Source organism: Strix uralensis, chromosome Z, assembly GCF_047716275.1.
Source record: "Strix uralensis isolate ZFMK-TIS-50842 chromosome Z, bStrUra1, whole genome shotgun sequence".
NCBI classification, from domain to species: Eukaryota; Metazoa; Chordata; class Aves; order Strigiformes; family Strigidae; genus Strix; species Strix uralensis.
Genome location: NC_134012.1, coordinates 100,866,674 through 100,889,791, shown reverse-complemented (window position 1 = coordinate 100,889,791; position 23,118 = coordinate 100,866,674). Strand labels below are relative to the sequence as shown.

The window sequence follows — 23,118 nt, the reverse complement described above, 5'->3', positions numbered from 1 at the left end:
TGTCCCCATTGAGCATTAACTGATGGCCTCCAGGACAGGGACTGCTTAAAGCTGTGAATTATCTCAGCGTGCTGTGGTTTTTGAAGACAATAAGCCCAAAAGCACGGGGTGTGGCACAGCATCTGCAGAAGGAACCGTTACTCCATGGGCCAATACAAGGGAAGGTTGGTGAGGAGGACTGGAAACACGCTCAAATGACTTGCAGCTGGGGTGTCAAAACCCACATATATCTCACTAATTGTTGTTTAGTTTTGTGTGCTTGATGGGTAGAATGTCTGCGTTTAGGTAACACAGGCCTGGGAGAGGCTCAGGGGCATCTTCTCCAACATCCTTGAGATTCCTGCTCTGCTGTGGGAAAGATCAAAGCACAGTGGAAAAGTACATGTGTGAAAAACCCTGATATCTACAGGTGAAAGGAGCAGGTTCAAGATCTTGTCTTCTCCTTTTTCTGGCTGACAAGGACCGAGCTCCGCGATGCCACTGTCCCCACTTGCGTGCCTCTGCCCAGAAGCTGCTGCGGACATCCCCCGGGTTGAGGGGTAAGAAGAATAAATTTGCTCTTGGAATTTCATCCATGGTTTTGGGGTCGTTCTTGCGCCTTGCCTGTGGCGGCTCACGCATTTCAGAAAACAGAAATTGGTGCGGAAAAGTTCAGCTTTAACCCTTTATCCAACAGGGTTGTTCTTTTTTTTCACTCCTTTTCTACTGACACTATTAATGGGAAATCAGAAGGCAAAAAAGAAAAAGAAAAATGGTTTGTGATCAACAAACTACTTGTATAGCAGAGGAGGAGGAAAGACAGTGGGGAAATCATTAAAATCTTTAGTGTTTACTGAAAAGTGAATGTGGAAGCTATTTCTAGCCCACAGATCTTGTCAATGATTTCCAGCACTGTTGGCCGTGCTCCTCCTCTTGAAATTTCATCCTTCGGTGGTTTCCATGACTCGGCTCTCATCCAATTCCCACTGCCTTTAGAATTATTCCCTAAATGAATCTTTTAGATGCTTCTCCTAACCTTCCTGTGACACACAAGCTTGGCCTCAACAGTGGCCCAGTGGCATTTACGTAACGCTTCACATCCGGGCAGCCTCCAGCTCCAGCCTAGGGCCCAAAGATCACAAATTACTGCCCCTCAGACAGCTCCTGTCTCCAAAAGGAAATAACCCAACTCCTTTTATCATTTTTATCAGTGGAGAAGAGTTATTACAGCATCCATAGTCACAAAATAAGTAGCATCTTCCACTTCGCAAAGGACATCAGTTTTTTACACGGGGAAACGCCAGGGAGCAGTGGCGTGCCCAAGGTCTCCCAAAAAATGATCTGGTTACGTGAGCATCAAAAAAAGGGATTTTCTGAGTTGTAGTTTCCCTAGTTATAAGGTTTGGATAGAACTGGCTACATACAACTGTTGGCTTGGCACTCCTCCGCATTTGCACGCGATAAATATGGAGTTTTCTTCTGAAGGGCTTTGCCTCTCCTGCCATCCTTGGAGTTCAGAAAGTCCTTTCAGAGCAGACGACACATGAGGTGTCCAGAGGGAGCCTGCTCAGTCTGGCAGGTACCTCCACACCCTCTCTTACCCCACAGGATGACCTTCTTGTTCTTAACAACCTGATTTAAGCAAAAAAAAAAGATTACTTCCATTTTTCTTTCAAGGGAATCATTTTCTGTCATCTTCAAAAAGTAAACTTTTTGCACTTTAATAGCCAAGTCTTCTTCAGTTAATCCACACAAGTCGGTGGGAAGAGGAAGAAAAATGGAAGTTAAATAACTAAAGATTTTGAAGAGGTCACAGAAGAAATAACTTCACATTAAAGAGCTTATTTACTAGATAGAAGTCCCTGTGCTGGTAGAGATGACCACAGAAATCTTCCATGCTACAAATTAGTGTGAATTAGAGACTGATGATTTAGGCAAATGATACAGGGGTAGGAACGTAAAAATAAAAAGAGGAAAAAGATTAAAAAAAATGGCTAGGGTGAACCAACTGGGCAAAAGCCTGTTGAAAAAAAAAATATTCAAAATACTGTTTTAGAACAGACATACTGCTCAACAGCTTTTCACAATTTCATATAACTGATTGCTAAAACTTTCCTTGCTTTAAGTATCAAAAGCATCTGCACCATGAATAAACAAACTTTTCCAATATTTGGAGATAGGGAAAAATAAATACACTTGCCACAGACCCCATGCTAACACAATCAACTTGCAGCCTCTGAGCCTTCTCCATTTGGAACAAAAAAAAAAGTATTAGCTGAAATTAAGACAGTTTTTTTACACAACTATTAATAAATGATTAATTTGCAGACTTCAAACAGACCCTGTTTTGTGGAGAGCTATATTTCCAGCAGCAAAATGCAGTAAAAGTCCAACTTATTTTTCGTACAACAAGCAATTTATAAGAGGCAGGTTCAAAAGTTCAACATAAAGAAATCAAAATTAACCTAAAAAAAAAAAGAGCCCAGCTCAGGGCACTGTGAAACTGTGCTAATTGCTTTCTGGTAAACAGGACTGCAGACGTACAATTTACTAAGTCAAATTTGGTGGGAAAAGTTATAGAAAAGCAGATTATTGGACTGCTCTATTTTGAAGACGTTATTTTGCAACAAAGATCGGATTCACGATGAAAATGCCGGCATGCTAACCTTCCCCACGGCCTCCGGCTCCAGAATGATGCCAACGAGGTGGGAGCCTGAGAAATACCCTGAATATTGAGAGAACACAGAGTTCCAGCTCTGACACCACCCAGAAACCACATCTTGTGTCCCTGGAAGTGCTTGGGGGGGTCCTTCCTCACCTCTGTGGGTTTGCTCTTTTCCATCCTCAAACCTTCTCCTCCTCCTCTCTTCCAAAGTCCAACTTGGCCAAAGAGCCAATCTTCTCTAATGGTCTTTTCTGCTTTGAAAGAGGCAGCTAAAATAAATATTTTTTAAAATAACCTGACACTTGGACAAGGGTCTCACTGATGGATAGAGCAGTACAGTCCTACCCAGAGAGGGTATGAGCACAGGTCAGAACCCGAAATGAAAAGCTGCATTTCCTGGTTTTGCTGTTCTTATCCTTTCTGAACATGGTTGTCTACCAAGATCAGAGAGAAACAGTTTTAAAATTGCAACGAGAGCTCCTCCCCATCCCAATTGTCTTCTTTCTTCCCCCAAATTACATGCAAAGACAGACAATGGCTTGAAATAAATATTTCTATTCTTTTTCCTCTTCTCTTGTTCTGGCTATTTACAAGAGGTCCTAGGAAAAAAAAAAATTATGTCGATGGACTATCATCACAGCAATGAGGTCCAAGTCCTTCACCCCAAACCTGAAACCTGTGAGAATCTCAGCACTACACATCTCAGCCTGTGCTATTCCATTCACAATTTTGCAAAACTCACGGAGGACCAAAAATGCAAGCTTATTTCCTCATTTATTTTTTTCGAGGCTTGCCTCTCAGTCCTATTTTACTTCACTAGAAGTCAAGTTTTACAAACACTAGAAGAAGTTTTACTTCAAGTTCATTCTGAGCCAGAGCTCAGGTTCAAACTGCCCCAAAAAGGAGCTTCTGTACAGATTTACCTTCAACTCTTGGGTATCATCTGTGACAAGATATTGAACACGGCTGCTCCCAAAACATAACGAGCTCCAGTATTTTTAAATATCATTTCAACTCCATTTTACAAACCTTGGAGCTAATTTGGAAGATATTATGTTCTCCATGAAACCAAATTCGAGTTCATGATGTCTTCTCTTATGTATAAATAGGTGGTTAAGAACACTCATGGCTGTGTCTAATTGGCCTACAGCTATGCTTTAATTAGATAAGTTGTGACAAAATGTTGCTCACAAACCCCATGCTGTGCATATCTAACACACCTCCGAGGTTTAAAGGAGAGTAAAAAAAAAAAATAAAATAGATGTCAGCCATACAAGTCCTTCAAAACTAAATTCAAAGTTATTTCATGTTCCAAATGCTGCATATTTGAAAATCTGGCTTTGACTAAATGTGTTTTTTACCATTTCCAGCCCTTCCCACCTGATGGGCAGGGGTTTTTTTAAATACCTGTAGCTGCTGTGCAGCTGAGAATAAAGCAAGTTTTGCTCGGGTCATGTGCTCCATATTCTCATTATCGCTGCTGCTGGGGCTAGTAGTGAGTGAAGTTGATATTTCACAGAAATTTTAAGTGGCTGCGTGTATATAATAAATATTATCACCACGCTCTGTCTGGCTGCATTCATTCTCCATGGGAGAACTTTGCCACTTCAGCAGCTTTTCTAGAGTCCACGACCGTCTTACAGTCAGACTTTGCAACGAGATACGGAATTATAAGAACAACAGAAGTAATTTTCTGTTAACTGTGTAACTATACATCTAAATATACTTATGAAAAAGAACTTGTGCTTGTGTTGAACATCTCCCTTGGGCAGGAGGAAAAAAAAAAAAAAGAAATCCTATTATTTCAAAAGCTGCAATTATTGAGCAGTCATAGCTAATTCAGTGCCAGCTTGTTTATGCAGTTCCTATGAAGGATGATGCAGCCGGTGTCTAAATTGAGTTCGCTCTTTCCCCCGGCATAGCAAACTGTTTGTCTAAGCTAATAAATGTACATATTAACCCAGCCACCTCGTAGGAAGCCTGTTCTACGCTCTGTTCAATATTTTCGAGTTAAACTAATCAGAACCATTTGCTCAAAAGACTTTCGAAAGCCTCTCCCGTGCAACTGGAATATACATACTTCACATGTGGAATCTGAGTAGTCTCAAAGTCTCAAATCGCTACTACTACGAGCTGTAAATACTTTCCCAGCAAGCCACAAGCGTACCACTGAAGCCAACGTAAAACACTGAAGAACAGCAAAATCTGGGCAAATTCACAGGAATAGTGCTAGATACATTCGTTACGAGTAACAGATATTTTTAAGTCTTGGATACTCTCCTGCCTTCTTTTTTAATAATTGAATTTTGGCAGCTGCATTAATTCATGTTAACTACGTAGTTTAATGGGAACTACTCCATAACTGAGTGGAGTTCACCATTCGTTTCATTTAGGACCTTTTATAACCATTCATCAAACCGACAGCCAATCGCTCTTGTCATGCCGAATCAAACCAGAGCCAGAAGGCAAAGGGAACAAAAAAAAAAAGTCTAATGAGCACTGCCATTCATCTCGTGTTATAAATAGAGTGCGCAGGGAATCGCAATGGCGGGTAAGCACGGCGATGTCAACTTTCCTCCTACCTGTGGAACTCTGCTCTAACTCTGAGTTTAAAGACGTGATGTTTCAGGAAAAAAAAAAATAATTTTGCCCTCCAACAATTACTCGAGTGTGTCCAGAGAACGGCAACAAAGCTGGTGAAGGGTCTGGACCACATGTTGTATGAGGAGCGGCTGAGGGAACTGGGGTTGTTTAGTTTGGAGAAGAGGAGGCTGAGGGGAGACCTCATTGCCCTCTACAACTCCCTGAAAGGAGGGTGCAGAGAGGGGGGATGAGTCTCTTGAGCCAAGGAACCAGCACCAGGCCAAGAGGGAATGGCCTCAAGTTGCACCAGGGAAGGTTTAGACTAGATATTAGAAAGTATTTCTTCACAGAACGGGTAGTCGGGCATTGGAATGGGCTGCCCAGGGAGGTGGTGGAGTCCCCATCCCTGGAGGTGTTTAAGAGTAGGGTCAACATAGCGCTGAGGGATCTGGTGTAGTTGGGATCTGTCAGTGCTAGGTTAACAGTTGGACTAAATGATCTTCAAGGTCCTTTCCAACCTAGATGACTCTGTGATTCTGTGATACTTTGCTAAAGATAAAAGGGATGATGAAAATCAGGCTGGAAGGGACCCTGAGAGATCACAGCCCACCCCACTGCCCCATAGCAGCATATCTTTCATTTACACGGGCCTGATAACTGCCCATGCAACCTGTTCCTAAAAGCTACACACCTTTGTAAATTAAAAGAAGTTGGAACAGGCAGACAAAAAAAGTAGTTTATTTTTAAATGACACAAGTGTGCTTTGCAATGAGATCTACATATTTTGACTGCCTTATGCAAGTACCAGGGTGACTTACTCTCAAGCACTTCCCTGCAGAAAATACTCTGGAGAGCTGGGGAATAGTGAGCAAACCACTCCAAGGGCAAAAGAAACCACTTCTTTTCTTACAGTATATATTCATGCAGTTCTCAGTTTATAGCACAAGAGATAAAAGATTGTCCTCAGAAGTAACCCAGCTGTAGGCTCTTCTCTCCACTGAGACAAAGAAACCAAGTAGAAAGTCAGAGCCAAAGAGCCAAGGGTCAGGTTAGGTATTGGAAAACACTCCTCTCCGAGGAAGCTTTCCGCTTACAACATTTAGTTTTACAAAAAAGAAAACTTTTTTATTTTTTAAAACAAGACATTGAAAATACACGTAGACATCTGTTGGTTTTATGTCTCAAATCAGGCCAGCAACAAGGGGTAACTCATTTCACTTGCATCTTCTTTACTTGTTCTTTTCAATTTTTGAGGGGAAGTATATAACACGCTCTCCTTATTGGAAGTAGCATAGTGCCAAATTATGCTAATATATTAATTATAACACCATACCATGAGAGTCCTCGAGTTATTTATTCTTATTCAGAGAAGCAGCTGAATGCTACAAGCAGATGAGGAGGTACACAGCGACAGAAAATATACCTCCTTCCCCAGATTTCGTTATGTTTCATCTTATCCTGTTTAATGCTCAGAAGAAACTTAATTTATACTTAAATGTAAATATCAAAATGTAGTTACTAGTGTTATACAACAATTACACAGTTATAAAGTAGTAAGGCTAGTGCTTTTGAAAACCAGGGAAATTTTTAAAGACTATATGTAATTTTTGTAATACCAATACACATGAAAAGTTGGTGAACAGCAGCTATAGGTTGTCTGACATCACATATGGCTCAGTCCCATCACTAAGGCTCAGCTTTTCCCACTCCTCTAAATGCAAAAACCCACATCATCCACTTTGAGCTTTCTGTATCAACACTGCTCAAAAACCTTCTGTACAAAGAGCTTTAAGGGTAATATTCAATGGTAAAATTTCAAAAAATGCAAGGAGATTCTCAACAGGCACTTCAGCTCCCAAACCTCACCAAAGGTCAAGCTGACCTACAGCAGCTAACCCACATTTTTTACCCCAAACACCTTCCATAGAGTCCAGATTAACGGTAACTTTTGCGCAAACGATTCACAGCTCCCCTGCATGTTACTCGACTCAAGGTCATATTTAAAACACAAACCAAGAAGCAAGTAAACAGAAAAAAAAATAAAAAGATTTGTCTCCAAAGGGTAAGTAGCTTCTTTACTGCTCAGGGTCAGAATTGGCTCCCAGAGTTATTTAGGCACTTCTCCAAATCTCATTTAACACCTACGCCCGTAAGCAAAAATCAATCCTAAGAAATGTGCACAAAGCCCTGCAGAGCCTAGAGCCAAAATAAAAACCTTAAATGAGAGATGGCTGAAGTAGGCAGCTGGGGCAGCAAACTGTGCCATCACCGGTTGGGACGGAGAACATCTCCGTCGGTCCACGTGATCCTCATGAGTTCCACTTGAATACACAGCTATACAAACCAGATGTGGCCAGGCTGAAGAGGGTCCAGAGAAGGGCCACAAAGGTGATCAAGGGACTGGGCAGCCATGCGAGGAAAGGCTGAGAGAGTTGGGTTTGTTCAGCCTTGAGAAAAGAAAGCTGAGGGGAGACCTCATCACTATGTTCTGCTATTTAAAGGGTGGCTACAGAGAAGATGGAGACTCCCTTTGTATAAGGAGTCATGTGGAAAAGATGAGGGGAAATAGGTACAAGTTACTCCTGGGGAGATTCCGATTGGACACAAGAGAAAAATTTTTCACAATTACAACAATCAGCCACTGGAATAATCTCCCCAGAGCAGTGGTGGATTCCTCAGCACTGGACACCTTGAAGATTCAGCTGGACAAGGAGCTGGGCCATGTTATCTAGACCAGGGTTTTGCCAAGAAAAGTTGGACCAGGTGATCCTTGAGGTCCGACCAGGTGATCCTTGAGGTCCGACCAGGTGATCCTTGAGGTCCGACCAGGTGATCCTTGAGGTCCCTTCCAATCTGATCCCATCCATAATTCCCTGATACACTGGCAGGACCATGGCAGGGGACAACACCCTCCCTGGCCCTGGGTGGGATTAGCCCGCGGTCACGGCGGTGGATCCGCACATGAACACGCCACCGCGCGGGAGGTTTTCAGCAGCAGCAAAGCTCCCTTGTCTGAGAGAAAATATTGCAGAATATCTCTGCGACTATTGCAGGCTGATCCATAAAATTAAAAGTTTAAAAATTAGACTGTGTATAGACCTTGTATAGTTAACTTCCCAACATTCATTCTCCCGTGGATTCAAAGGGATTTCCACGTGAATATTTTTCCCTTAAACATAAACCTGGAGATCATACCCAGACACAGCAATTTTCCTATGATCAGCCAAGTGAGCATCGGTATCGCAGAGCTTGTTAGGTGTATTTATTTTTAATAGGATTGAATTTAAACACCATTATCAGAAAATGGCAACATTGGAGTTTCACTCAAGTGCTTTTTACAAGTGTCAGGTGCTGAATAAGGATTTGATACTCACGATGCATTGACAAGAATTACATTTCCACAATGGTCTCAATTAGGCACTCAACTCCCATTCCATCCATGGCAATAAAAATTAGCTAACTGTCCTTCAACCACACACCATTACCAGGATGAGCTTCCCTTTACCTGCAAGTAGGCATTCACCTCATTATTCACAGACCCCATTAAAGGAAAATCACTCAGAACAAATTCTTCAAACTGCTCTAAAAGCAAAACACGGTATCAAGCAGAACAGGAAAAAAAAAATATGGAAATTCTCAAAGATCAGACTGTTGGTCATTCCATTCCAGCCTTACTGACAGTATTAGGCAGTATCAACAGCTGAGTAAACTGGGAGAAACTTTGTGGTAAATACATACAGAATAATATATGCTTATAATATAATAATTATGTTATATAGAAGTGGATGCCTCTTCCCATAATAGACCAAGTCAGCACTGAAGATCACACAAATATATATACACACTTCTATATACATATCTTCTATTTATATAAAAACACACAGAAGAGTCTGTTGAAATCCTATTTTTTTGGTGTCCAATATGCCCATATCCAATAAGACAATGCCAAATCTTGACTCAATCTAAACATCAGTTGGGTCTTAAAACTATACTCTTATATCAAAGCTCCACAGATTAAAATAACACTGTTTAAAAGGGAAAACCAAATAATTTCATCAGCTTTACATTTGCAGAAGTGATGTTAGCACTCTCGCCTACTCAAATATTTTGTCTGTCTCAAGGACGTTCAGTCATGACACGAGTTTCTTGACTCGTTGAGGGTGCAGGATAAGCCAGCCATTCTGCTTGGACTGCTTGGCTGAACTGCTTTATGTAGTTTAAGATTTTATATTTTTTTTTTTTTTTTAAAAAAAGCATCAAAATGTCGAGCATGTTCACACATAAAAGAAAAACTGCAAAAATTTCTGCCAAACTCTGCTGATTCCAATACTTGCCCTGACTCAGCGTGCCTGTGGAAGTGCCAGGCATTCAGCCATGCATATGCTATCTTGTACCCCATCTTCAAGTGTCTTATTAATAAAATATTCTTCACACATCAGCCTCAGCAAGGACAGTCCCCTTCCCCCCACCATCCTTTGTAACTCTTGCCACCCTTATGTTTTCCCTCTCTTCAACTGCGCCCCTCCAGAAGGCAAAACAAATCTGAGTTCAAGAGGAACTTTGAGTAAAAACCCGTCGGGTCTCAGAAACAGACTCAGAAAACCTGTGGCACTACGAGGTGCTTCCCAGTTTACTGTTTATGTCAGCCCAGACCGTCGTTAGCGCCAAGAATTCATCATTTCTGTCACAGAGTTACACAGCTCTGCTCGTACTGTCATTTCTAATTTAAGTATTAAAAAAAAAAAATCCTTGAAGGGAGTAGCTAACATTTCAAGATCAGCTAGAGTGTCCCCAGAACGTTATTTTATTGTCACTACTTGTATTTAGCACCGTGCTCTCCGTTAGCCACGCAACGGTAGGTAACTGATTTCAAGGGGAAATGTTTCAGCTTCAGTTGCATAAAATTCATTTTAAACACTCTCCAAATGTATTTTTCCTGGATGGAGAATATAACTGGCTTCTGTAAAGCCATCAAACGCTATAGATTAGGTAATACATTTTTTTCAATTCTCTAAATAAAGGGGAGTGAACACAGAAAGAGTCATTGATCCGGCTGATCTAGTCCAGCACCTTCATCTTCAAAAGCCTGGTTACATTTCAGCACGTAAACCCAGTATTTCCAACACAGTTGGGGCTGCCTGTCCCACGTCAACACCCTAAAAAAAGAAATCTCTTCCCAAAGCCTAATGTAAATATTTGACTTCCATGTTTTCAGGTGACAGCGCCATTAGTTTTCCCTTATCTCAGTGAGAATGAGATATCTCAGCCCCATCAACCTTCTGGGAAAGGGCATAAAACCCCCACGTCGGGCACTTCTGTCTGACTTGACAGAGGAGCTGTAGGGATGGAAAACTGACGTTGCCATGTCACAGACTCAAAGTTACACCTGCAAAACAGACTGGATGGTTTCAATGCTTCCATTCACATGGAAATTATCAGTGTTGAAACTTATCTGGAAAATGAATGGGAGAGAAGCAGTCTTTGCTTTGGGGAGAGGTTGGGTTTGACATTCATTTGTCTCTTTTTTGCCTAAACCATCACGAGATCTATCGTATTACTGTGCTGCCATATAGATGTCCTGTTCCTTAAGGAGCTAGAAACTCAGAACAGAGAATAAATTCAAGAGTCTCTTCCGTGCTTGGTTTCTTCAACAAGATAGTAGGAGCAAAATTAACTCACCGCACCGTGTGGGATCAATGAAAAACAGATCCTCAGGTTACTCAAACTTCGTTAGGTTCACCAGCTTCTGCAGAGCTGCTGGAACGTCCACCCACTGCTTATCTACTGGTTTATAATAGTGGATAATCTGTATTTTGGATATTATTTTCAATGAGTATATACCAAGAGGGTGCGTCACTGGGTTTGACTTTCAACATTAGACTCTAACTGCTTTTGTCAATGTTTCGGGACCGGGGAGTTTGTGCAAGACCAGCTTAAGCAGCGCTCACAAAGGCAAAGTTTCTCATTTTTCACGCTTTCATTGCTGTGACAAGACACTGTATGTGATGCAGGCTTCCTTCTTAATACTACTCTCTACCGAAGCGATTCACACACAACAGCGTGATCCACGCCTGCTTTATTCAGTACTTCCTATGACCTTGATCTCTGAATAACCATTTTGCTACAGGAATTTATGCAGCAGAGTCAGAAGTAAAACTGATTTGACCAAGACGCACGGTGCTTACAATCTTTCATTCTTGTCAAAGAGACCCAGGTGATTTTATAAGCCACTTGTCTCACGTGGCCTTACCTTTGATGTAGCTTTTCTTCCGCAGTGGCAAAACCAGTGCTAAAAACGCTTCATATTAAAAACTCCCTAGTAAAAGGCATTTGCATTGAAAAAAAATGCTTCCAAACTGCAGACAAGTTGCTTGTAGCTTATACATATGGATGCTTGTTATAAGTTAGCAACGGTGTTTTTCTGCAAATGCTGTCTTTCAGATCCAGTGGTGGGGTTTTTTTTTTGCTTTTTGCTGCTACATTCTCTTACTTTAGGTAGTGACCTAAAAGCATCTCAAGCCAGCATTCCTCAGCCAACACTACTGGAAAACTGTTCCCTTCTCTGTTCCTCCTTAGGGAACATTTTAGGAAAACTGAGTTAAAAAAATGTATTTAGAGTTAAATAAATGTATTACCTCAATCTCGATCCATTTAAGAACAGCTGCCTGATTCAAAGGCACTGCTAGTGTCATTCTGAATAGATGCATTAATATGCAAAGGGTAGTTGACAAAACTCAACTTTCAGAGGATGCGACGCTCTTCCCCTACTCTACCACTTCAATTACGGTTTGGTCTTTGACACAATTAAGGGACAATCCAAATACAAAACAGGAAGAAAAAGATATTATGCAAAATAGCATATCAGGAAATCTGTCGATTCAGTTATGACCCCCAACAGAAAATGGGATTTATAGATTTAGATCCTGAAAGGAGGCTGCAGAGAGCTGGGAACGAGTCTCTTCAACCAAGTAACAAGTGATAGGACAAGAGGGAATGGCCTCAAATTGCGCCAGGCCAGGTTTAGACTGGATATTAGGAAGCATTTCTTTACAGAACGGGTAGTTGGGCGTTGGAATGGGCTGCCCAGGGAGGTGGTGGAGTCCCCATCCCTGGAGGTGTTCAAGAGTAAAGTTGACTTAGCGCTTAGGGATATGGTGTAGTTGGGAACTGTCAGTGTTAGGTCAATGGTTGGACTGGATGATCTTCAAGGTCTTTTCCAACCTAGACAATTCAGTGTGATCTCTCCCAGGACTGTAAATCCCAGACATTTACCCCACCGACAAACCAGGCTGCAAACAGACTGAGATCCCACAGGTAGCTACACGGTATGGAAGACTTTTTTCTGGATTTATGTCATTTTCAGAACATTTAGGGAGTTGGGGTAGGGGGTTTCTATGCTACAACAGCCGAGCAGACTTCCAGTCTCGCTTAACAAAACACGAAACAGAAAAGTCATATTAAAAATAAAACCCCTCAGAGGCCAAAAGGCAACAAGCCCAAAATACACTTCTGAAAGCTAAAAAATGTTCAGAATATAATTGTCGTTGACACTGGTTAACACATATAATCATCTTCAAACATTTGTTTAAACACTAAAGCTCTCTAAAGCTACCGAGCACGCAGATGATTCATACAGTATCTAGGTAATCCGCACCAGACCTTTTCATTTTCATTACACAGGGAGATGTGGTGAAAATACTGCTAAAAGGCCGACATGCAAAATTAAAATTGAGCAAAATATATCATCTCTTCTTGTAAGTTCATTCACCTCTTGCAATTTTAGGCCTATATCCAACATCGAAGGGGTTATTTTTAGCTCTTTAACAGAACTAATAGGAACTCCATTGTGAAACGCTCCATTTCTTGCAAATAGCCTCATTATTTAAAAGATCAAAAGCATCTTGCTACCATGTGATGTAACTAACTTTGATCTGATGTTGTCTACTCAGACTTCAGAGGAGATAATTATTGGACCGTTAACTTTTTTTGCACTCTGACTGCAAATATCTCGTTTATCCCTCTTCCCACTACAGATACATTAACAATTAAAGGATTACATCAATATTAAAAAAAGTCTTGCAAGAAAATACTGATGGGCAATTTACAGTTTGTTCAATAAAGAAGCATAGTCACTCTAAGGAAACGCGCACAAATATCTGCATTTGTATCTAGCCAAAGAAGAAAATAAAACTAACAATTAATTATCCTGTTTATGAGATATAACGATTACATGAGAAACTTCAGCGCGTTTGAGAGTTTCCTACTGGTAAGGATGGATTCAACAAATTAACAGATTCTGAGCAAATCTGCAGCCCGGGTGCATTGCTCTGGAACGAGGTATCAGGGGATTGCTGTCAACATCTCTCCAGTTTAGTCATGTAATTTCCTTTGAACCCTTTGAATATTTTCTGTTATTAACGCAAACATACGTGAACACGATGTTGCATTTTCAGTTCAGGCTGTCACAAATGAGTGACCTACTCATGAAACTAAGAAACGTACATCAATATCGTGCCAAATGTACAGCTCTTTTTTTTTTAATTTGTTCTGTATTTGTGAATTCCACATGCGAACAGAAACTTTACCACAGAAATCTTTGACCTACCAACAGGGTGAACACAATTGCGTCGTGCTATGGCAACGCAGTTTTGGTTTCCCCTTGCGTCAGCAATTGAGGCATCTTTCATCTTTGCGTCGGTCTCGTTTTACGCTTAGCGCTACCTTGGCATTCCGTCTTCTTCTCGGGGAGATTTTCATCCTCTCGTATCCATCCTTACAGTCATGTCATATTGCCGACACATACCTCTCAACGTGCATGAAAATTTATGTACCTTTAATTTCTACATGACACACTTACAGCGGAAGGCATAATGAAGCCAGAACTAGATCCATCACAGACTGAACGCAGACAAGAATAAATTCTTTAAAAGGTAACGTAAATGCAAAACTCCTATTAATTTTCACAGGAACCGCATGGTCAGAAATAATCTACGCAATGATCCTCAAGCCACAGTTGCTGTTACCAACAGATATTGCAATCTATTGTTGGGCGGAAATATCAGTGTCATTTATTTCTCCTTCTCAAACAACAATTAGTCACCTGCTACACACTAGAGTTGAAATCAACACATTTCAGTAAGGCAGATAAAATACACTTTAACCCAACAACTTACCTGCCTTTTCAACAGTTGATTCCTTACAATGAAAATAATTCCATAATAAATGAACCTCCGCAATTATAAAGCCACACTTTTATTTTTATCCAGTAAAACAATGTATTCCATTAATGTACCTAAAGAAATAGAACTGAACCCTCCATCACCACTAATTATTATATTCTATTATGGCTTGACAAAGCATATTGTTATATAAGCACTGACTATCCCATAATCCAAATTAAGGCTCTATTCACTAATAAAAGTATTTTTCACCCGTAAGCTTTAAAGTCAGAATGCAAAGTGAACAGCACATTGAAATCTGTTATTGTTTGACTAAGTATTAACTATGGCGTTCCTTAGATCCGACTGAATAACACTAATGTACTCTGTTATTGTTCAACGGTTTAAATAAAGAAAAAAGAAAAAAGGCAGCTGTTAGATTTAAACCTATTTCAGATTCCATTAATATTTGCCACGAGGAAGGAGCGTGGGGGAAAGCAGGTTCTGTCAGGAGGGCGCTTTCGTAAGATTTAACAGTGGGAACCCTCCGAGCATCACGGCTGAGTGAGAACTTCCACAAATTTACCTGGACTTCTGTTAATTTGGTGAGAAGATGCTAAATACGTGGATTTTTCTGATCTTACTATATTGACTGTTCACAACATTTAAAAAAAAATAAGCCACTACAAACCTGATTTACGACTCACACTGTGCATGACATCATGCACAACGGGGACATCCCTCGCAATGCCAAAAAAAAAAAAAAGGCTTCAGGAAGGAGAAATAAAGGGAAAGGACCACATAGAGAAGGCAGTAGCAATTAGCATCTGATACCACAAGATGTTTGGGAACAGCAAAGCTACCAGGCACGGTGGGAGATACTCAAAGATTTATAGCACTTGGTTTCCATGGGTGCCAATACCGGATCAAAGCAGGGAAGGGACTTGGACAGGCTGCAGTTATTTGGAGTTCTGAAAATTCAGTGTGACAAAGGGAATAATAAAAAAAAAAAAAAAAAACATTCTTGGAAAAGCAAAGTGGACGTAGTTCATGTACTCACCCATCACCGACAGCTCTGCAGAGCCACTGCTGTTCTCGTTTTTGTAGGTGACTACACACGTGTACGTCCCAGAGTCGTCGTCGGTCACGTTCGAGATGAGTAGGTTGCTGCCAGCCAGTAACGAATACTTTTTGGACCTGAAACATTGATAAAACACGTCCACAGCACGTTAAGGTGCTATCTCTCTCTAGAAAGATACACGCAATAAATTATGCTCTAAGTAGTTCTCAGCTGCGATTTGTGCCGTTAATAGCTTTACGCTTCCATTTTAAATACCAGCCAGGTGACATTTATATCAAATTCCACCCTCGGATTTGGTGCAGAGAATAATCAGAGCAGCAGGTGAAGGGACACATCCAGTCTCATTATTATTCAGGAGGAAAATCTCACGGCCTCCAAATCCACCCCATGGAATTTAAAGCATTACTCAGTGGTTTGCCCGTACTTTGCTCAAGGAAACGTAGCGTTAGATACGCGATCCCCGAAGGACTGAGCTACCTGACGGGGAGCGCTTCATCGCCTCGCAGCCACGTGAAGGTGGGAGGGGGGTACCCAGAAACGCAGCATTCCAGGACGGCATCCTTCCCTTCCATGGCCACCACGTTCGACGGTCGCTGGAGGAAAAACTGCTGCCTGTGCAAACCTGGACCTACGAGAGCAAAAAAGACCATTATCATCCATTAAAAAAAAAACAAAACAACAACACAACGCCACAACATTCTTTTTGTTGGGAATGGGGAATATAAAATGCCTGATCAATAACAGACCCAAGAGACTCCAGCTTTCACAGATTCTTACTGATGGAAAAAAAAAAAAAAAAAGAAAAATCATGGTACAGACATACAAAAAGTTGTATCAAATGGCAATCTTAGAGCTGCTTACAGGTTGAACCCAAGGGAACAATTTGAAGGCAGAAAAATACCAGCTTTTGGGAAAGTGAGAAAGGACTGTTTATAGCCTGGTATTGAAGTCAGGTCTTGGAAAGCCACAGGACAGTCGTGGCAAGAAAAGACAGAGACATACATAAGGTTAAGAGTAGTACTGGATTAATGACGCTATTGTAGAGTTGCAAGAGGGAAGTTCATAAATACGGCAGGTTAGAAGACAAGGAAAGCTTCGAGTTAGGAGAACACCGAAGATGAAGAATGAAATAAACTGAAAAAACTAAATGGAGAAGGAATAAGTAGAAGGGTTATTGCCCCAAATTCTCCTCTTCCTGAGCGAAGGTGTCCACAGGGACACCCGGCATGTCGGAGGCTGTCTCAGCCCTGGAGACCTACCTGTGGGCAACTGAGCTGAGCTCAGGGCACCTGCTTTAGGATGAACTAAACCCCTGCCTCTGACTGCCACGGATGGATCACAGGTGACCAGGGGGCAACCTAGACCCACATCTCACCCACTGGGCCTGAAACACCAGCAAACGGAACCACACGCCAAGGAAATCAGTTGGGTTTGTTTGCTTTCTAAATGAGTCTGTGCCTTCTCAAGAAAATGAAGTCATTTTCTTATCACAGATGTTGAAACAAATGTGCTGGACTACAGCCATTAAACATTACTCCTTGTTTCCTGACACAAACATAAGAAAATTACGCAATATAAATGAATATTCCCAGCAAATTAACAACTACAAGATCTTCCAGGATCATCTCCAAGTAATTAGCTGGTTCTCCCATACAAGTAGAAAGAAACCGTAACAAGCTGCGTGCATTTGTTATGGATTTACAACAGCATATTTTAACTTCTTGCTGTAACCAGATGGACATACAACTTCCAGCCTTCAGTAGTTCAACTGCTGCAGAAATTATCACACAAAACTCAAAAGCTTCAGTCTCTGGAGACATCTTAGGTGGTCACACTGATGCCTTTGCCCCGTGAATCGCACGGTATCTCTTGTAATAACCATAAATACACATATTACCTTAACATATGCGATTAAAGACGTGGTAGCTAACTAGCAGAACAACAGAGCTTTTCTCGTTAGTTTTATTTTAATTTTTTTTTTTTTAAATCAATTGTCCAAAGATGAAAACAGATGTGCAAAAACCGAAAGGAAAAGAAAAAAAACCTGTAAACAGCATCCCAATCTTAATACAGGGATGTCTCCTTCCCTTCCAAAGCACTTAATTCTGAAATCATAAAGAAGTCGTCTGATTAAAATAACGATCCTAGTTAGGATGGAAGATGTGAGCGGCAGTAAGAAGCACAGCAATAAAAATATAGGAAAGTGACATCAATGAAGATTAAATTTGAAGCTAGAAAAAGGAGATGATTGATAATTGAAACCATCGGCTTTAATAGAATACATTTGGCTGAGAACCTTCTTCAGATACACCTGGAATAAACGGAAGTCCAGGCTGGATATGAGACAAAGCTGAAAAATCCTAAACCACACAAGTAGCAGCTCGATACATATTGCCGTTCTGTACTTGGAAAAAAGCAGATTAGCACATTCCCATCTTAGTAATGTGAAATACATCGTTCCTAGTCTCCAATACAACAAAAATGTTAATGAGACATCAGTATTGTCTTAACTCCTCCAGTGAAAATAATGTTTTCATTAGAACTCTGTCAGCACTCTGAAGATCAGTTAATAACTCGTATAGATTCAAGCCCCACCGTACTGCAACCAAAATGAAACACAACAGTATTTGATTTGGGATTTTTCCTCTCTCCTGTCATCTACCTGGCAAAATTTCGGATGGTCCCAAGGGACATAATTGAATGAACAGCCCACTGAAAGCAAACCTGCTGGAGTTAAAGGATGCAGGCAGAGCGCTACACCAAGCTCAAGGTTAAACTAAGAGGGTACAAACATGAGAAATTGCTGAACACTGGAAGGGGAAGGTCATCGTCCAACATCAAATTGGGACTCAAATCATTAGACAATAATGGTAGATGACAGAGGATAGACTCAAAGGTAGGCAAGTATTATTTATTTTGTGATCTTCTAACCTAGAATTGTCAAAATGTTTTAGTCTAAAATTTATTCAAATTAGGTCTGTATTTAATGGGTAGCTACATATAATTTCAGCATGAGAAAACACCACCACTACCCATCCCTGTAACATATCTCTGCTTTCATTCCCAGCTAAAGCTTGTGTTTAATCACCATCGTCTTTCCTCTTGCTTAGCTCATTTTTTTCAGCATTTATTCTCATTTAGGATGGCTCCTTTTCCCTCCAGCACCCAACTGTGCCTTGGGCTGGCTCCTGCTCGCCTGCCCTGCGGGGAAACACCCTGGTGCCTGGAGGAGGGAGGGGGTCCCACGCTCCACCACGGCACGGCTATCGCCTGCTCTTCATCACTTCCATCTCTTGTGCCATTCAAGACTCACAAACAGAAGTCTAAGCTTGTATTTGAACTTTTCTGAACTCCCTAATGACTTAGCTGCTAGCTGAAAAGGTGGCATCTTCTTTACATCCCTCTTTCATCCGGAAACGCAGCTCAAAAGCAGACGGAAACCAAATGTGTCACTTGTGAAGCAACATTTTTCTGCTTGACTTCCAGTTGAATAGAGAGTGCAGCTTAAAGCCATGTAGAGAGCTGAAGAAGATATCGGTTACAGGAAGGGAAAAAAGAAAATATTCTTTTCAGAAAAGAAGCGGAGGGAAGAGAGTTGTGGTTTCAAATCCGTGAAGATCAGAACTTGCACATTATTCAGGGAAGTCCCAGGAGGTGGCAGCTACGGCCTCGGGTGTCATGGGTGGAACTCAGCACCGACTGTACCGAGTACAGCCCACGGAAATCACAACTGCAGTCAGTCCTTGTGTCCGTGGGGTGACTACTACCAGAGGAGTCCGGACAGAACAACTAACACATTTTGTTTAATCATCAAAAAGCAAAACCATAGCTTCTATGCTACGAAATGCTCGTTAGGACAACTGACATGCTATCACAGGCTATGGAAGTTGGCATATCACCACCTTGGGGTTTGTGCCACCTTCCAAAGAACAGAGGTGGTCTAAAACCAGAGCTCAGTACCTAGGACACAAAAGGCAGTGGTATTTGAAGCTACAATTCCTTAACCGTAACCTTAACAAGGAACCAAAGAGCCTCCAAGGACACCCTTTCCTTAGGGTTAGCATCCACAATTACCTTTCAGAGATCTGCCTTGAATAAGGGGGTGGTGTTGGTCGTCAAGAGAATTCATTAACCAAAAAGCTTGTGGGACAAGAGACTGCAGATCTCTGCAGTAGAGTGTTATACTGAAGGTGGTGCAGTATCCCCCTACATATGCTTGGCAGGGGAAAAAATAAAATAATTTAAGATTTTTTTTTTTTTTTAAAAATAATAAATCGCTAAACATGTTCTGAGTAAACCCTACAAAAATATGCATCAGTGACACAACAGACCATGTGAGGAACTTGGATCTTCCTGCGAGCTTACAAAAGCCCAGGCAGCAATTTCAGTCTCTGATTCAGACTTGTCTGATAAAACTTCTCACTGTTACACCAGTGCAACCAATTATTTCCTGCTGATAAATAAGAAAAAAAGATCAGTCCAGCAAAGTAGGTTTTTGCATAGAGAGAAAGGAAAAATGCGTGAGGAGATTTTAAGACTAAAGGGCCATTAAATCCCGTTTCTTGTATGGACAGGCCACGGAATCACACTCATCCTGAACTCAAAATCACGTTTGAATCAAGTGTGTTCTTCAGGAAGGCATCCAGTCTTGATTATAAAGATATCCAAGGTCTTGTAGAGCCCTTCTCCACTTGATTAAAGAGCACTCGGTGTGTTCTCCCTGACAAGGTACTTGTACACCATAATCAAGCCCACATAACCAACCAACTCTGGACTAGGCTTTAGCAGATGCAAAATTCTTTGCATGAAGCCCTGGCTCCGCTGGAGTCATCACCTTCATTTCAGCCCCGAGACATCATTTGTGGCCTAAGCTCACAGCTGTGATGCCCCCATCCATGGGGAAGTGACAGGACACCTCTTGGTCTTTTTCAACATTAACTTTTTAAGCCAACTGCTTGGAAAAAAATAAATCAATGGCCATAGACCCCATCATTGGGGTGCTCAACGTGCACGCTCGGAGCCTGTGGTGGCCCAGCTGGAAGCCAGGGCTACGCTGACTTCCCAGCCTACAGAGCACCTACCACGTTGCTGGCATTTGTTGATTTTATTTTAACTAATTTCTATATATTAATGCTTAAGAATGAACAGATATGCCTAAAACCAATTATAAAGCGGTGAGCTGTAAGAACTTATTTTCCCCGAACAAAGCAAAAGCTCTCGTTTCATATTTACCATTTTTCTTGAGCACACAATGTGCAGTAATGAGGTACAGCCATACACGTATTTTCCATGCTCGTTAAATCAATGACACATAGTTGAAATTCAAAAGCACAAATAGGATCTGTGAATGCATATATGATTGCGATAGCCCCATTACGCTGATATCTGAGAATACCACGCTATCTGCAAAAAATATATATATACCTTCACAAAGCCTTATTAGTGTAAGTCATTTTATTTCCTTTTTATAGATGGTTAATGGAATAATTGAGGTATTTTGTAACTAAGGGCATTCTGTAGAAGGGAAAGGCCTCGAATTAATTTTTTTCACACTTATTGAAGGCAGTTTCTGCCACATTTTACCAGAATACTTTCTAGTCAATCACTGTTCATTCTCTCAAACCCTCAGATCTCTGTCGATATACATTGATATAAGTTGAAGACGTCTTTAACTCCCACCCCAAATTGGTCTTCAGCAAGCGCAACTCAAGACAGCGCAATTTATTTCTGTCTTCCAAGGAAAATGAAGTTGCAAGCAGTTCATCCGGATTCAGCAATACACATACACGTCTTCAGCACTCAAAGAGAAAAATAACACTGCAGTATTTTAGCTACATTATATATTGGGGGAAAAAAAAAAAAAGGAAACGCTTTCATAAAAATGCGTTGCATCCTGTTGTACGGCACCTCACTGTGCTAAGCTACGTTGCACGACTGCATTTGTAAGTGTTGTTCGGTTGACCGAAGGCTCCCATCACATCATACCCATGGAAATTTTTCTGAACGTATTTAGATGATATTGTACTTTGCCAGTACAATTTTAGTTTTTTTATTGCAGCGGTTTTTATATTGCAAATTACAGGACTGAGACGCCTTTAATGTGACACTGATGTGACGGACTCTCTCTTAAGTGTTCGTAGTTGCATTTCTAAATTCGATTAAGAGAGATAAAGATTTATACCAAATAAAACCCAATTTTGCTCTCTGCTGCCAGTGAAGAAAGGCCAGCAAAATTCCCCAACCTGATCTCACCATCGTGCCTGGAGGCTGAACACTTAATCCCAATGAGAAAGCGAGGGTTGTGCGTGAACAGCGTTAGAGCAATCTGTCATTACGATGATACCGATCTCTCAATATACAGAATGCATTAAAATGTATAACCAGAACGCAGTCGCTACTTCAGGATTTCCTTTTTTTGCTTCCACCTCCCAATCCCCTTGCTAGCATTTCTCTCCTTCAGCCCTCCCGCCCTCCCCTCCCAAAAAACACAAGCCTGGCTTAGCAGAGCTCAGGGATGCGACATGACCAAGAGCATCGAAGTAATACGGACACACAAGGATTGTAACATTAGCACCGACACGCATCAGGGCGTGATGACATTTTTCTTACTGTAGTAACTTCCAAATACATTAACTAAAGTGCACGGAAAACTGTGCCAAGTCGCTGCTGGAACATGAGACTATACATCAGGGGTCCTATTTCCAGCTTTAATGATGATTTCTTGAGAGACACTCTGTTTCCTCATCCATAATGAAGACAAAAATATTTACAAGGCCTTTGACTGGTTCTCTGGGATCCTTCGGTAAAAGAATAATATAAAATTTATTACTGCGGGGGTAGAGAAGGGACATCGCTGGTTTGTATTTACAAGAGAAAAGGAGGAAGCTTTTTCTCTAGCATTAAAGTTTTAGAGGCAAAATTGAAACCAAATGAGGAACTGCTCCACAACCACATTATCTTCTATCCCAAAAACAGAGACTACAGCTGAGGTGAGAAAGTAGCAACACATTTACACCCTTATTTCCAGCTGAGCCACAGAGCTTTGGCAGACATTTAGACCTACATCATCCTTGAGATGCAGACACACAAGCAAAGCCGTTTGATTCAGGTAGTAACTGAATCCAGAGAAAAATCTAATGGAAGATTTTCAATGCAGCCCTCTGAATATAACCGGAGAGGAAAGAGATTTTAGTCCCAGTCCTGGTCTGTTGAGTTGAAAGAATGAAAATAATTTAAAAAAAAATTTGAAGACTAACTTAGTGAACTTTTAGAGACTAGTAGCACCCTCAAACTGATTCGTAGCTTTTAAATGGTAAATACGACAGTCTTTTAAATCATTTTTATGGCCCTTCTCTAAGCCTCCTCCAAACTTCCTGCAACATTTCCAAAAACATGGTGGCCAGTCAGATACCCTACGTCACGCTGACCTCAGCATGGAAGTCCCAAATCTCCCGTGTCACGAGCCGGCCGTCACCAGTGTTACCCTTACCAGGATTTCATTACCCTCTCATAGCACTGTCTCACCCTTCTTCTGCTGATTATTCAAATTTTTATCATAGGAAAGTGGTTGCTCTGGCCCCTAGGCTCTCCTATGATACGACCAATAGGACCAATCCCATTAAAATATTTTTTTTTTAAATTCTGCCCCATTT

The 23,118-nt window shown here is 41.2% G+C and overlaps 1 protein-coding gene across 1 annotated transcript in view; it reads right to left on the bottom strand.

Moving 5' to 3' along the window:
• DCC (DCC netrin 1 receptor) overlaps positions 1 to 23,118 on the bottom strand; it is a 641,274-nt gene that overhangs the window by 310,145 nt on the left and 308,011 nt on the right. The window contains exons 4-5 of the mRNA XM_074856359.1: positions 15,944 to 16,094; positions 15,446 to 15,582 (exon numbers count right to left, since the gene is read on the bottom strand). Coding sequence (XP_074712460.1) covers positions 15,446 to 15,582; positions 15,944 to 16,094 — 288 coding nt within the window. The remainder of the gene's footprint in view (positions 1 to 15,445; positions 15,583 to 15,943; positions 16,095 to 23,118) is intronic.